The 16,036-nt window shown below is 59.6% G+C and overlaps 1 protein-coding gene across 6 annotated transcripts in view; it reads right to left on the bottom strand.

Annotated features, from left to right (window-relative positions):
* Nucleotides 1-1,640: 1,640 nt before the first annotated feature.
* The window catches only part of ADCY10 (adenylate cyclase 10), a 40,153-nt gene continuing 25,757 nt past the window's right edge, over nt 1,641-16,036 (bottom strand). For 3 of the 6 annotated variants that reach the window (XM_029080747.2, XM_029080746.2, XM_029080752.2), the window contains 15 exons: nt 14,774-15,052; nt 14,060-14,350; nt 13,425-13,494; nt 12,103-12,334; nt 11,257-11,361; nt 9,645-9,820; nt 8,374-8,530; nt 6,871-7,075; nt 6,684-6,780; nt 5,784-5,944; nt 4,910-5,027; nt 3,905-4,100; nt 3,628-3,816; nt 2,171-2,374; nt 1,641-1,996 (listed from right to left, as the gene is read on the bottom strand). In XM_029080747.2, coding sequence (XP_028936580.1) covers nt 1,853-1,996; nt 2,171-2,374; nt 3,628-3,816; nt 3,905-4,100; nt 4,910-5,027; nt 5,784-5,944; nt 6,684-6,780; nt 6,871-7,075; nt 8,374-8,530; nt 9,645-9,820; nt 11,257-11,361; nt 12,103-12,334; nt 13,425-13,494; nt 14,060-14,350; nt 14,774-15,052 — 2,624 coding nt within the window. In that variant the 3' untranslated portion in view covers nt 1,641-1,852. Of the gene's footprint in view, nt 2,375-3,627; nt 3,817-3,904; nt 4,101-4,909; nt 5,028-5,783; nt 5,945-6,683; nt 6,781-6,870; nt 7,076-8,373; nt 8,531-9,644; nt 9,821-11,256; nt 11,362-12,102; nt 12,335-13,424; nt 13,495-14,059; nt 14,351-14,773; nt 15,053-16,036 lie in introns of all 6 variants that reach the window. The other 3 variants (XM_029080749.2, XM_029080751.2, XM_029080750.2) reach the window with 3 other exon arrangements.

Consider the following 16,036-nt stretch of genomic DNA (forward strand, 5'->3'; position numbering starts at 1 on the left):
GGGGGCTGATCTTCTAAATGCGGGGGTACGCGCGGCGGGCTGGAGGTAGAAAAGGGTATTTCCAAATAGAGTAACCGGAGACGGTGGTTAACGGCTGACATAGACCCGCGGAGAAAGGGATGGTGACAGAGGTGATGGGATTATGCCGTTTAGAAGCATTCTGGCCTAGTAGAAAGAGCCCAGGCCTGGGATTCAGAACGACCTGTGTCCTCATCCCAGCTCCAACCTCTCTGGGCCTTGTTTTCCCCATCTGGAAAATCGGGATTCAATACCTGTTCCCCCTCTGCCTTGGAGAGTGAGCCCCAGGCCGAAGGGGACTCTTTCAGACCCGATGATCTTGTATCTACCCCAGGCCTAATCGCAAGAGCCCGGGCTTGGGAGTCAGAGGTCGTGGGTTCTAATCCCGGCTCTGCCACTTGCTGCCGTGTGACCTTGGGTAAGTCACTTCACTTCGCTGCCTCGGTTACCTCGTCTGTAAAGTGGGGATCGAGGCTGCGAGCCCCAGGTGGGACAGGGACGGTGTCCAACCCGATTGCCTTGTATCGAGAGAAGCAGCATAGCGCAGTGGAAAGAGCCCGGGCTTGGGAGTCGGAGGTCGTGGGTTCTAATCCCGGCTCCAACGCTTGTCTGCCGTGTGACCTTGGGCAAGTCACTTAACTTCCCTGTGCCAGTTACCTCATCTGTAAAAACGGGGATTAAAAAAAATGTAAACCCCCACGTGGGACAATCTACCCTGTATCTACCCCAGCGCTTAGAACAGTGCTCAACACAGAGTAAGCGCTTAACAGATACCATAATTATCATCATCTACCCCGGCGCTTAAAACAGTGCTTTGCACATAGTAAGTGCTTAACAGATACCGTAATTATTATTCCAGTGCTTGGCATAGAGTAAAAGCTTACCTCTATCAGTAGTAGTAGTAATATTAATCACTTTCCACCTCTACCAGTGGGAGGGGAAGAACGGAGAAGAGGTACAAGAATCCATTTTTCCCGGAACTAGTTTGGAGGGGAAGGAAGTTAAGCTTGACCGGCCGGGGTGCGGACGAGCGGTCAGTCTCCTTCCTGTAGTTCGCCCCTTTCCCATTACTCAGGTCACGGACTTGCCTCGCCTCTGGTGTTTGAAATGAGACCCACCCCACCACCGGTGGCGATTTCATCCGCCGCGGTGGGCGTCACCGCCCGCCCACCTCCCCAGAACTTCCCGAACCGGTCGTTCCCGTGGCGGGTCGGGCTCCCCCCGGGGCCTCCCCGGGCCCGAGCCGCTCGCTTGTGTTCTCTGCCTCCCACGACCCCGTTTGCCTGTCTCCCGCTGCCGTTTCGGGTTTGATTCCGGCGAGGGGCCGGAGCTGGGACTCGGTAACCATAGTCGTGGGGTTGGTTGAGCGCTTACTGCGTGCCGGGCGCTCTCCTGAGTGCCGGGGTAGATAAAAGGTAATCGGATTGGACGCGGTCCCCGTCACGGTCTTGGTCCCCCTTTTCCAGATGAGGTGACCAAAGCCCAGAGTATCGAAGCGACTTGACCGAGATCACGAGGCAGACAAATAGTGTAGCTGTGAACTTGGGCGACTCACTTCGCTTCTCCGTGCCTCAGTCACCTCAGCTCTAAAATGGGGATCGAGACCGCGAGCCCCACGTAAGACAGGGACTGGGTCCAACTCAACTGGCTCCCCTCGACCCCAGCACTTGGTACAGTGCCCGGCCCAGAGTAAGCGATTCCACAATTTCTGCCGTTATTGCCGTGTCAGAAGCCGCCAGGGACACCCCGAGAGACGTCCCCCCTCCGTCCTCTGGGCCAAACCCGGGGCCGGAAGGCCGGAGGAAGCGGGAGAAGCTTTAGGGTGGCAAGGTCGTCAGCTTCGTCGAGGTGAACCTCCTCCCGGCTTTATTTGCAACGCCCAGCGGCGGTGGGTTGAGGGGAAGGGGCTCCGGGCCAGGACGGGGACGCGGGCGGTGACTCCTCGGTGCCCTACCCTTTCCCGCCGGAACCGTTGGTCCTGGAGTGAGAGGAGCGGAGGAGGGCGCTCGCCAAGGAGGCCGAGGCGGGCCGGCGCAAGCGGGGAAGGGGCGGATGCCCGCCGGCGGGCCGGTCTCGGGGCGCCGCGGGCCGGGCCGGGCGCTCCCCGCTAGTCGGCCGCGGTACTGTAGGGCTGCAGCATCTGTTGATTCACCTCCAGGGAGCTGGAGGTGGCCTTGTGGCGCGGCCGGAAGTTGCGGAAGGGGTTGTCGGCCGACGTGATCTTCATCAGGAACTTGTTCTGCTCGATCTCCTCCAGGTTGATGCGGCCCGTCAGCACCTCGTCCCACAGCGGCAGGTTCAAGACCGTCTGGAACCAGTGGTCGTCGCCGGGGTCCTTGCCGGAGTACCACCACTTCTGGGCCGGGACGGGGAGGAAGGAAAGCCCGCGTGTCGGGGGGGGGACCCGGATCGAGGCCGGGCCCTCCCGGCCTCGGGGAATCCTCAGCCGCGGGCTTCGAAGCCGGGGCGGGCGGCTGCCCGTTCATGGCCTCGGGGTGCGCCCCGCCCGCCACGCTGGTGCCCCTCCTTCTTATGGTGTTTTTACTACCGGCCAGGCGCCGTACTAAGCGCCGGGGTAGATACGGGCGAATCCGATCAGACAGAGACCCCGTCCCGTACGGGGCTCACGGTCTTAATCTCCATTTTACAGATGAGGGACTCGAGGCCCAGAGGAGTGAGGTGCCTCGCTTGACGTCACGGACCAGACGCGCGGTCGAGTCCGGATTAGAACCCGGGGCCTTCTGACTCCCACTGGGCTGCACCGCTTCTGTTTCTTAAAAGCACCCCCTCCTTGTCCCGAGGGAGCCGGGGGTGAAGGTGGCGGCGGGGCTGGAGGGCCCGGACCCAACGGAACGGCCCCGCGCGGCCAGTGGAGAGGGGCAAGGAGAGGCTGGCGACCCAGAAGAACCCAGGACCAGAGTGGAAGAGGAAGGAACTCTGGGATGGATACAAGGTAATGAGATCGGACAGTCGTCCCCGTCCCACACGAGGCTCACAGTCTAGCGTAGATCCATTTTAGAGAGGAGGAAACGGAGGCCCAGAGAGGCTTGGTCACCCAGCGGGCCAGTGGCGGAGCGGGGACTCGAATCCTGATCACCTCACTCCCGGTCCCGTGCTTTAGCTCCCGACGCGAAGGGAGGGATCGTATCTGTCGAGCACTTACTCCGTGCAGAGCACTGTGCTAAGAGCTTGGGAAAGTACAGTACAGCGATAGAGAGGGAGAATCTCCGTCCACAATGAGCTCACAGTCTAGAGGCGGGGAGACAGACATCAATACAAATCAACAGACGTCAATATAAATAAATAAAATCACAGGCATATACGTAAGTGCTACGGGGGGGAGAGGGGCGTAAGCGCTCACCAGGTACCGCAATTATTAGTATTATTATTATTATACCCTCTGGACCGTAAGCTCATCGTGAGAGGAAAATAAACTGTCCCAACTGCTTCGTATGGTGCTTTGGACACAGTAAGTGCTCAGTAAACACGATTTCCCGCTTGACTCGGGCTCGCACGGTCACGCGCGTCTCTCGCCCGCGCGTATACCCCCACCCACATCCCTCTCTCTCCAGGAAATGGCGGCGGAGGAGGGGAGAGGAGGGGGCTGACCTTGCTGAGGTCCAGCCAACACTTCTCCAGGAGGTTTCCGTGGGCCTCGCAGAGCTGCAGGGCGGTGGTGAGGAAGAGTTGGCAGTTCTCCCCGTCCCCCATGAGGACGCACACGTAGGCCATGAGGTGATAGATGCGCGGGTGGAAGATGGGCCCGGTAGTGCAGCGAGACACCAAACTCTCCAGGTTCTGCGGGGGGCACGGGGGGACCGTGAGGGCCGGCCCCCCCCCCCCCTCCGGGGCGGGGGGACCGCGGACCCGCCCCGGCCGGCCTCACCTTGAGGAGCTCGACGCCGCTGTCCTGGGCGTTGGGCGCCTGCTCCTCGATCTGCCTCTGCAGGAAGAGGACCTGGCACTCCAGGAAGCGGGAGAAGCCCTGGCAGTAGAGCACGGACGCCGTCCTCCTCGTCACCAGCTTCTTGGCTCGGTTGAAGAACTCCCCGAAGCTCTCCCAGTCCTGCAGCCTGGCATACCTGCCCGGGGGGCCCAGAGAATCGGCTCGGTTGGGCTCTGCCCCCGGCCCCCACCCCCGCCCTCCCTTCGGCACCGTGTCTGCCGGCACCCCGGGGTCCGGATGCCCGTCCGCCTTCAGTCGTGGGTCGGCGAGTCAGTCTTGTTTGAGTGCTTACTGGGGGCCGAGCACTGTACTGAGAGCTTGGGAGAGGATGACGGAACAAGAAGCAGACACGTTGCCCGCTCACGCCGCGCTTACGGTCCAGAGGGGGAGGCAGACGTAAATAGAAATAAATGAATGACGGACGTGGGCATAAGTAGCGTGGGGCCGGGAGGGGGATGAATAAAGGGAGCGAGTCAGGGTGGCACAGAAGGGAGTGGGAGAAGAGGAGAGGAGGGCGCAGTCAGGGAAGGTCTCTTGGAAGGGACGTGCCTCCGGTAAGGCTCTGAAGGCGGGGAGAGGAATCGTCCGTCGGATCTGAGGGAGGGCGTGCCAGGCCGGAGGCGGGAGGCGGCCGAGAGGTCGGCGGCGAGATAGTCGGGATGGAGGTAGAGTGAGAAGGTTGGCGTTCGAGGAGCGAAGCGTGCGGGCCGGGTCGGAGGAGGAGAGCGGCGAGGTGAGGTGGGAGGGGGCAAGGGGAACGACTGCCTTAAAGTCGATCGCGAGGACTTCCTGTTCGACGCAGAGGTGGGTGGGCGGCCGCTGGAGGGGGCTTCCGGTCATTCGGGAACATCCGATTGAGCGCTCCGGCAGACCGAGTCGGTAGACCCGGTCCCTGCCTGCGAGGAGCTGCCGGGCTAGAGGAGGGAGGCTGTACGGGCCCGGTACCAGATCGCGATAGCGGAATAGAGTCCCATCATGATGCCGCTGTGAAATTTGAGGATATTGCTGTCGTCGTTCTGGGTGGTGAAGCCCAGGCACTCGTCGAAGGGCCTGTAGACGAAGCCTGCGCCGGGAGCGGGGGGGGCAAGGCGAGAATCAGCCGGGACGTCCCGCCAACCCACCTCCTCCGCGGACTCGAGGTTGTTCTCCCGCCCTCTGCGGCTGTGAGCCCCCACGAGAATCACTGGGGCGATTTTGCGCGTGCCACGCAGAGAACCAAGCGCCGGGGTAGATACTAGATCCCGTCGTCGGGTAGGGATCGTCTCTCCCTGTATCCGAACTGTACTTTGCAAGCGCTTGGTGCAGCGCTCTGCACACGGTAGGCGCTCAATAGAAAGGATCGAATGAATGAATCGGGTCCCCCATGGGGTACACAGACTAAGCAGGAGGAGGAACAGGGACTGAATCCCCGTTTTGAGGAGGAGGAAACTGAGGCACAGAGGAGCAAAACGCCCCGCCCAAGGTCACGCAGCAGGCAAGTGGCGGAGCCGGGATTAGAACCCACGTCCTCCGGCTCCCAAGCCTGGACTCTTTCCACCGGGCCACGCTGCTTCCCGTGTTGGGCAGGGACCGTGTCTGACCCGATTATCTTCCGTCCAGCTCAGTGCCGGCCACCTACGAAGCGCTCAAATCCCACGACGACGGTTTCCGGGACGCCACCCCGCTCCCTCTGCCCCGCTCAGCCACAGCCGAACTCCGCCTCTGCCGAAGCTGGGATGGCGGAGGCAACCGCAGAGTTGGATGAGCCCCTCCCTCCGCCTCCTCATCCCACCCGGAGGCTACCCCCGGCCCCTCCTCGGCCGCGGCGAGGAGCCCTCACCGCCGTACAGGATGAGGTCCAGGCAGACGAAGTAGAAGAAGGCCTTGCTGATGATGTGGTCCTCGTTGACGGAGAGCTCCCACAGCCATTTCAACACCTGGATCAGATTCTTGTACCTACGGCGGGGGACACCCTCTGGTCTGGCCCCTCGCCACCAGAAGCTCCGGCCCGGCGGGAAACAGGACCTCAGGTCTACTGCCAGGATGACCTCAGAAGAAGCCTCCCTCAGCCAAGGGAACACGGGGGTCGTGTCATCACGGACACTCGGTCCCTCATGCGGGTGCCCCGGGGAGGGCGGGGGCGTAGGCCGAGTACCCAGGAGGTAGCCCTCGGTCCCCGGGCCGGGAAAGGGTTGGGGGAGGCCGGTGGGGCCCCGAGACCTCCCATCCCCACGCCTCTGTGGAGAGGACTGGCGGGAGACTCGATAAGAATTGCGGTATCTGTTAAGCACTTACTATGTGCCAAGCACTGGGGTAGATAAAAGCAAATCGGGTTGGACGCCGTCCCCGTCCTTGAAGCTCAGAGTCGCACTCCCCATTTTACAGCTGAGGTAACTAAGGCACCGAGAGGTTCATTCGATCGTATTTATCGAGCGCTCGCTGTGGGCAGGGCACCGTACTAAGCGCTTGGAAAGTTCAGTCCAGCAGTGAGAGACGATCCCTGCCCACACCGGGCTTAGTGACCTGGTCACACAGCGAACGGGTGGCGGGGGCGGAATTAGAACTCGGGATCTTCTGACTCCCGGGCCCCTGCTCTACCCGCTACTCCGGCCTGCTTCCCTAGAGACCTGTCAGGGCCCGGGCTCCAGACGGGCGAGACCACCGCCCCACCGACCCTTTCTGTGGAGCTGCCCGGGGCCGGCTCCCCCCGAGCTCCCCACTCCGGCCGGGATGCGAATACCTGTTTTTCAAGAAGAGCGCCTTCGACAGTCTGCAGAGGACCAAATAGTGCTTGTCGGGCCTCTTGAGCAGCCCCCACATTCTCTGGGCCTGGTAGCCTGCGGGGGAGATGGGGGGGAGCGGGATGGTGCCAGGTCGCCCCGGAAGCGGGGGAGGGAGGGGGCCGGGCGGAGGGCGGAGGGTCTGACCTAGCTGGATGGACAGGTCCAGGTAGCCCATCAGGTGCTTGATGTAGGACAGCTTGTCCGTGACCAAGGCGACGATCTCCACCCCCTTCCCCCTCAGCGGCAGCTGGAAGGTCCGCTCGATGGCCATGATCTCGTATTTGAACCAGATGCCCTGGTAGCCGGCCAGCTGGCTGTGCAGCGAGTAGTCCAGGAAGGCGGAGATGATCTGCCGCGCGCCGGGGGGGGGGGGGAGGGGGGGCCGGAGTCAGAGCCCCGGGCGGGGCCTCCGTCGGGGGGGATTCGCCCCCTCTTCCCGGGGGGACACACTCATCGCCTCGAGCCTCAGTTTCCGGGCCTCGCCCTGCCCCGCTCCCACGGTCCACGCGACCGTGCCCCCCGCCGTCCGCCGAGGCCACGCCGGGCGCCCCCGTGACGGTGCCCGGGGTGCCGCGGGGCCCAGAGCGCCCGTGGGGCGCGGACTGGCACGGCGTGCGGTGTGGACGGGGGCTCTGGCCCGTTCAGAGCTCGCACGGAAGTTGTCCTCGACCAGTGGTATCTACTGAGCGCCGCACTGAGCGCTGGGGAGAGTACGAGGGGCGACGGATCCCCGCCCTCGAGGGGCTGACTGTCTACTGTGTGCAGAGGACCGGACCGAGCCCTCGAGAGAGGACAAGGGTCAGGTGATACGATCCCTGCCCCGAAAAAGCCGGCAATCGAGAGGGGTGGACGGACACCGAGATCCGAGGAGGAGGAAGAAATCGAGGGTGAAGTCGTGTGCGTCAGTGTAAGAACACAAGAGGAGATAGAATGAGATCCAAGCGTTCTGCATTGACCGACTGACTAAAGGCCGTTGACCGATTGATCGGGGAAGGCCTCCCGGAGGAGGTGTCCGACCCCGGCTCCGCCGCTCGTCTGCCGCGAGACCTCGGGCGAGTCGCTTGGCTTCCCCGGGCCTCGGTTCCCTCGTCTGTAAAATCGGGACCGAGACCGTGAGCCCCATGTGGGACAGGGACCGCGTCCGCCCCGATTTGCTTGAATCCGCCCCAGCGCCTAGCACGGCGCCTGGCCCACGGGAAGCGCTTAAATTAAGTGCTTAATCGGAGAAGCAGCGTGGCTCAATGGAAAGAGGGCGGGCTTGGGACACGGAGGTCATGGGTTCCAGTCCCTGCCCCGCCACTTGGCAGCTGCCTCACTTCGGGCAAGTCCCTTCACTTTTCTGGTCCTCAGTTACTCATCTGTAAAATGGAGATGAAGACTGTGAGCCCCACGTGGGACAACCCGATCACCTTGTATCCCCCAGCGCTGAGAACAGTGCTCTCCACATAGTAAGTGCTTAAATACCATCATTAATGAAATACCGCAGTTACTATTATTACTATTGGCTTCGAAGTTGGAGAGAGCGCTGTGGGCCGGCGGTCGTGAAGAGGGGAAGGGGTTCCGGGCAGGAGGGAGGGCGAGAAGGAGGGGTCCGAGGCGGGACATGAGAATGAGGCTCCGTGAGGAGACTGCCGAGGACAAACCCACCTGAAAGTCATCCTGGGATTCCAGGGCCGAGTTGACCTGCATCATGGCGGCCAGGTGGGCGAAGTACTTGCAGTAGAAAGTGTAGTCCAGGCTGTAGATCTGCCACAGGAGGGAGAGGCAGCGGGTCTGCTGGTACAGCTGGGCCAGCCTCTTCTTCCTGCACCCGCGGGAGTCAGACCACCGAGTCGTCGTCGATCGGTCGGTTGATGGTGTCTACCGGACTCTCGACCGTGCGCGCGGACCCGGACCGGAGCAGTAGGGAGAGTACGGCAGCACGGCCCTGGGAGTCGGAAAGTCTGTCTGCTGTGTGACCTTGGGCCGGTCGCTGCCTTCTCTGGGTCCCGGTGACCTCATCTGCGACAGGGGGATTAAGACCGCGAGCCCGACGTGGGACCTGATTTGCCTGTGTTCCCCCCGCCGGCGCTCGGTACAGCGCCTGGCACGTCCTAAGTGCTCAGTGCCATTATCATCATCATCATCATCAGAGTACCCCCGGATTGGCAGACGCGCTCCCTGCCCGCGAACGAGTCTACGGCCCAGAGGGGGAGGCCGACATCGATACGGATAAATCATTTATAATATAGAGCTCATAGACAAGGATCTGAGTGCCGTGGTTGGTTATCCAGAGCTCCGGTGCCCGGTCATTATCCCCCCGGCTTCTACTGGCTTTGGCCAGCGTGGGAAAGACACGGGTTTGGACCGCGTCTGCTAATTCCGTTGTATCGTTCTCTCCCGATTACTTAGTACGGTGCTCTGCACTTAGTAGGCGTTCTAAAGTATCACTGACTGATTGAAAAGACCGATTTAAGACTCCATCGCGAGCTTTTTCTTGTTGTTTTAAATGGTATTTTTTTAACTGCTCACTACGTTCCAGGCACTCTACTAAGCGGTCGGGGAGATTCAGATTTATCAGATTGTACGCAGTCCCTGTCCCGCATGGGATCTCCTAGTCTTCATCCCCGTTTCACAGATGAGGTACCCGAGGCGCAGAAGAAATGAAGTGACTCGCCCGAGGTCACACGGCAGACAAGTGGCGGAGCCGGGATTAGAACCCAGGTCCTTCCGACTCCCGGGCCCGGGCCCTATCCACGTGTCTCGCCCCTGTTGAACTCTCCTAAGTATTAAGAGCTTGTAGCGCTCCCGATTGACTGACCGAATCCACTCAGCCCCCGGGTGCCGGAATGTCGGGCATCCTTGGCAACGGTTTTGGGGGGCTTGTCACCCCGCCGGAAGCGGGCAAGGCCCTCCCGCCTGGGCCCCGGGCCTCTTACCCGGGCGGGGGGCTCTCTTCGTTGGGCTGGTTGAGGTAGGCATAATGCCGGGTTTTCTCCACGTGGGTCTGCAAGAACACCGAGACGCAGTTGTACGGGAAGACCCGATCCAGCAACTTGAGGGCCTTTCTCAGCATCTTCCTGGCCAGGACCATCTGGCCCATGTTGAAGCAGACCTGTCCGTCGGGCGAGGACGGGGAGGAAAAAGACCCTGAGCGCCTCCCTCGCTCCCTGGGGGCGGGGGGCGAGGGCGGAGGGTGGGCCCTAGTCGTCTCTAATGATGCTAATTGTGGTATGTGTTGGGGGGGGGGGTTCCTGCTGGACAAAACCCGGGCCTGAGTCAGAGGACTTGGGTTCTAATCTACTTGTCTGCTGGGTGACCTTAGGCAAGACACTTAACTTCTCTGGGCCTCAGTTACCTCATCTGTAAAATGGGGATCCAGACTGAGAGCCCCCCCGTGAGACAACCTGATGACCCTGTATCTACCCCCGCGCTTAGAACGGTGCTTGACACATAGTAAGCGCTTAACAAATACCATAATCATTGTTATTATTATTACTGGATGGGGGAGGTTAAGGGTAAGGGTGGGTAAGGGCCTCCACCCTCTCCAGCAGCCCTCGATTACCCTGGTCGTTGGCTGGGTCATGAGCGAGGAAGCTAGACTCGTTGGGGGTATGGTATGGGACTGTTTGTCGTTCTAGCGTCCTCTCCCAAGCGTTTAGTACAGGGCCTTGCGCACAGTAAGCGCTCAATAAATAGGATTGAAGGAAGATACGAGTGAGGCGCCTTGACTCCTTCAGGCCACTAGGGGGCCCTCCTGAGCTGCACGGCTCCGGTACCGTAAACCCTCTAAAGGAGCCGCACCCTTTTTCCTCCCTCCTTCCCTTCCTCCATTCATTCAATAGTATTTATTCAATAGTATTTATTGAGCGCTTACTATGTGCAGAGCACTGTACTAAGCGCTTGGAATGGACAAACCGGTAACAGATAGAGACGGTCCCTGTCCTTTGACGGGCTTACAGTCTAACCAAGCCCTCCAGCCCTCCAACCTTAATAATAATGTTGGTATTTGTTAAGCGCCTACTATGTGCAGAGCACTGTTCTAAGCGCTGGGGGGATACAAGGTGATCAGGTTGTCCCACGTGGGGCTCACAGTCTTAATCCCCATTTTACAGAGGAGGTCACTGAGGCCCAGAGAAGTTAAGTGACTTGCCCACAGTCAAACAGCTAAGTGGCAGAGCCGGGATTCGAACCCATGCCTCTGACTCCCAAGCCCAGGCTCTTTCCACTGAGCCACGCTGCTTCTCTCCCTTCCCTCTCTTCCTCCCTCCTTCCCTCCCACAGAGGGGCCCGGGCTGGGAAGAGCCGGTGGCTCCGTCGCTCCTCAGTTCCCCCCTCTTGTGGGCAAGAAGGCGTCTGTTTGTTGTTATACCGTCCTCTCCCCAGCGCTTACTACAGTGCTTTGCACCCGGGAAACGCTCAGTAAATGCGGTTGAATGAATGAACGCCCCCTTTGTTCCCATTATGTCGTTCTCTCGCCAGCGCTTAATACAGTGCTCTGGACATAGTAAACGCTTAATAAATACCTTCGAGGGACTGATTCTTCCTCACCTGGCCCTTCAGGCAGAAGAAAGTGGCTGTCTCGAATCGGTGGTAGATTTTTTTATCCTTCAGCGATTTGATCAACTTCTCTCCTTCATTCAGATAGATGTAGGCCTGAAAGCAAGGTCAATCAGTCAGTCGATGGTATTTCTTGAGCACTTACTGTGTGCAGAGCACCGTGCTGAGCGCTCGGGAGAGTACGCTACAACAATAAATCGGGCAGGTGGGGTCAGACTCTCCTCTGGACCAAAAAAAAAAACCCCTCTCTAACACACTCTCTCTCTCCAGTCAAGGTACCAGGCAAGAGAGGCAGGGCTTCGAGGTGAGACCGGGATGGGACAAGACTATAAGAGGGCCTGGCTGTTCTTGTTCCAATTGACGGTATTTATTGAGCACTTCCTGTGTGGGGAGCGCTGTACTAGACTCCTGGGAGAGGACAACATAGAGTTGGTAGATAGGTTCCCTGCCCATAACAAATTTCCAGGCTGGAGGAGCGGTCGTTCCCCTACTGCAGCCGACCGACCCCTCGGCCGCTTCCCACCTGGGCCGTAAAGGGAAGGTTGATGTGTCCGACGGACTGCGCCGTAGGGGGGCTCTGACCTGCCCCCCAAAAGACCTCCCCGGCTACAATCCCGCGTCGGCCGGCCGAGGGGTCCCCGCGGATGAGCGAAGCAAACCATCACCCCGGATCGGAAACCGGGCCTCGTCTGGCCACCCCCGATTCTGCCACGAAGATGCACGGGGTCCCCCAGGCGTGGGGCCTGGGACGGGAGGGTACAGTCGGAGAGAGCCGGAACTCCGGGAAGACGGTCCAGGGGCTGGGGGTGGGCGCTCCAGGGGCGAGAGGTCGCTTACCAAGTAGTTGTCGGACACGTTGATGTAGGCGGCCGCGACTTCCAGGTAGTAATACAAGGCCTTGCTCTCCTCGCCCAGAGCCATGAAGTGGTAGGCGAGAGGCAGGACGACGGACTCCAGAATCTCATGGCATTGGCAGGCTTCTATGGGGATGAGGTTTTCTTCGGGCGTCTTGATTTTTTCTAAAATTAAGTCAAAGAAACCCAAGACCTTTCCTCCTATCTGTTCGGCGCTGTCCGAAAGGGGGAAGAGAACAAGAAAAAGAACAATTTATCATCACACACCCCCCCCCCCCCCGCCGCCGGCTCGGTCAGTCGTTTACCGGGAGTTTACTGTAGACTCGTTCCCTGCCCGCAAGGAGTTTACAATGTAGAAGAGGGGTCAGACATAAAAATAAATGATGGTTATGTACTGAATGCCGTAGGGCTGGGGGTGGGGTGAACAATAATAATAATAATAATAATGATGTCGGTATTTGTTAAGCGCTTACTATGTGCAGAGCCCTGATCTAAGCGCCGGGGGAGATACAGGGTGATCAGGTTGTCCCACACGGGGCTCACAGTTTTAATCCCCATTTTACAGATGAGGTAACAGGCACAAAGAAGTGAAGTGACTTGCCCACAGTCACACAGCTGACAAGTGGCAGAGCCGGGATTATCAAGTGCTTAAAGGGTGCAGGTCCAAGCAGGAGGGCCAAGCCGCCGCCAGTGGGGGAAGGTGACCCCCGGGCTCTCCTACCCAGGAATGTCTGGCAGGAGGGAGGGTGGACGGGACCTGCCCTCCTCTCCGCTCCCTGCCTACGGGCAATCGGTCATTAGTCAATCGTATTTATCGAGCGCTTACTGTGTGCAGAGCACTGTACTGAGCTCTTGGGAGAGGACAGTAGAACAGTACGACAAGATGCAGAGCTACAGCGACTCCCTCCTGAGCAGCTCCGGCCCCCCCTCTTGTCTGCTGTGTGACCTCGGGCAAGTCACTTAACTTCGTGGTGCCTCGGTTCCCTCATCTGTAAAATGGGGATCAAGACCGTGAGCCCCATGTGGGAAAAGGGACTGGGTCCAACCTGATTACCTTGTATCTACCCCAGCGCTTAGAACAGTGCCCGGCACAGAGTAAGCGCTTAACAAATACTATTATTATTATTATAAACTACGTCGCTGTCCACGGCAAAAGTTCCATTCTGGCTTCTACAGTCTGCTTCAAAGTCGTTTCCCCTTTCTCCGCCCCAGTCTCCCCATCCATCCAGCGAAGACCCTCTCGATGGCTTGAGCCCGGCTTCGATGTCGACTGCCAACTTGCGAAACTAGACCACACCCCTGTACCTGAGATCTTCCAGAAAGACCTCAGATTTCTTCAGAGTCTTCAGTTGGGACGTGGAGCTGCGTCTGCTCTCTGAAAAGGAAAAGAAAGAAGACCGTTTCCACCCTGTAACGCAACACAGTCTCGACACGCCTGAACCTCAAAAAAATGAGATGAGATTATGAGATTAGACCGTAAGGTCCTTGATTTAGAAGAAAAAAAACACATTTGTCGAGTGCACGCCGTGTGCCAGGCGCTGTACTGAGCGCTGCGGTAGGCGCAAGCGAATCGGGTTGGACACAGTCCCCGTCACACGTGGGGCTCACGGTCTTAATCCCCGTTTTGCAGATGAGGCAACTGAGGTGCCTTGCCCAAGGTCAGGCAGCAGATACGTGGCGGAGCCGGGATAACAACCCCGGTCCTTCTGACTCCCGGGCCGGCGCTCTAGCCGCTAGACCACCCAAACCAGTCGGGAAAAGGGGACTGGCAGACCCTTCTTAGTAAAGCATCCCCCGCTGGCTGAAGACTTACGACCAGGAATTGGTCCCCGTCGTCCAGCTTAGGTCCCTCCTGCCTCCCCCAGGCCTCCGTCCGTTCCCCGCTTGGGGCTCCCCAGCCTCGGGCTGGATGCGGGACGGCGCGAGTGAGGGGGATTTACTGTGAATTCCGTGAAGGTGAATCATCTTCTTGACCGTGTCCAGGTCCAAGGAGTTGAGGCGGATGTCCACGGTGTAATGGTGGAAGGGGATGAAGTCCCCGTTGCCGCAGCGATCGCACTGGTGGGCGTCCTCCTCCAGGAAGCGGGCGCATTTCAGGTGCAGGGCCGTCTTCTGGTCCTTCAGCCAGAGCTCGTAGGCCGTCTTCTGCATTATCGGCTTGCAGAAGCACATGACGCTGCATTCGGTCACCTCGCTCTCCAGGTCCCGGATCTGCTCCTCTTCTCCGGCTGCTGCAGAAAAATAATTCGGGGAGTTGGGCGGTTGGCGGGGAGGGTCAGAGGCTGTCTTTTTTTTTTTTTTTAATGGCATCCGTCAAGCGCCTGCTGTGGGCCGGTGCTGTATTAGGTGCCGGAGAGAAACGAGCTAATCGGGTTGGACACGGTCCGTGTCTCACATGGGCTCACAGGCTTAATCCCCATTTTACAGATGAGGAAACTGAGGCCCAGAGAAGTGAAGCGACTAGCCCAGGGTCATACAGCAGATTAGTGGCAGAGGCGGAAATAGAACCCAGGTTCTTGTGACGCCCGAGCCTGGAGTCTAGCCAATAGGCCACGCCGCTTCTCTTTTCGGCCCGGTCGGCCTGCCGGCCCGGCTGGAACCGTAGCCAGGGGCAGACTTGTGGGGGGGGCGGAGGGAGGAGGGGCGTCACTTACCCCGCCCTCCTGGGGGCTTCAGGGCTATGGAACGGTAATGCACCTCGAAGGTGGAAGAGTGTTGATTCATAACCGCCCGGAACTCTTTTCTGTTGCGGAAATAGTAAAAGATGGAAGATTCCACCAGGATGGCCAGGGCTTTGATCATCATCTTCATGTTCCAGCAAGGGAGGACCTCAAACAGGAGCTCCGTGCTGAAGGTCTGGCCGATGATGGCGGCGCAGCGCACCAGCATCTGGTGGGAGAGGCTCATGCTGTCCAGCTGGACCAGGGAGATTTCTGCAGGTGGGGAAAAAACCCAGTGGTCGGGACCCAGCCCGTCCCCCTGCCCCGGACCCGCCTGGGCTCACGTCAGTGCCCGTACCAGCCGGGGAGTCCGTGGCAGTGGGTGGGTGGGATGAGGGGGTCACTCTTGGGTTGACTTGGCAACCCAAGTCAAAGGACACCGTCACCGAGACGCCGATCGACGCCAGCACGAAAGGCGCCGTGACGGAGGCCGGTTGACGACATCCCAGAAGACGCCATCCCGGAGGTCAGTCGATGACGTGGCCAAGGAAGCCGGGACGGAAATCGACGACACCGCGCAGGGAGCCGCCGCGGAGGCCGATCGACGCCGTCGCGGGGGGCGTCATCAGAGAGACGCCGATCGGCATCATAAAGGACGCCAGAGATGCCGATCGGCGACCTCCCGGGGAACGCCGTCACAGAGACGCCTTCGTAAAGAACGGCGTTGCGGGCCGGTCGACGACATCGCAGAGGAGGCCGACACAGAGGCCAATCGACGACGTCACAGAGGAGGTCATCCCGGAGACCCCAGTCGATGACATCGCGGAGACCCAGATTTGAGGGTACAGAGGCAGCCTCTAACATACCCACGCTGGTGAGGCCCAATACTCACAGTCGCTCGGGCGCACTTACCGGAATTCCACCTATTCGGAGAAACCAGTACGTCACGGCGAACGGACACATAGGGCCCAAAGGCCAGAGTCCCAGAATTCACAGTATTCATGGCATTTGTCGGTCAGGTTTTCCTAGCTCTTAAACTAGTCCTGTCCTGTAATCCCACTCTCCACCCATTCCCTTCTCCTCCCCCATCACCCCTCACCCCAGCTCCCTTCCTGATGCCAGGTGAGGCCTAGCCCCACGCCCTAAGAATGGCCCTGATGGTAGAAACTACTTCCTGTCCATTTCAGGCTCCCCCGATGGCTGACTGAACACCGTTCTCTTTCTCCGCTGAGAACAGCGGCACCTTGGCTAAACCTT

Source organism: Ornithorhynchus anatinus, chromosome 16 (genome assembly GCF_004115215.2).
Source record: "Ornithorhynchus anatinus isolate Pmale09 chromosome 16, mOrnAna1.pri.v4, whole genome shotgun sequence".
NCBI lineage: Eukaryota > Metazoa > Chordata > Mammalia > Monotremata > Ornithorhynchidae > Ornithorhynchus > Ornithorhynchus anatinus.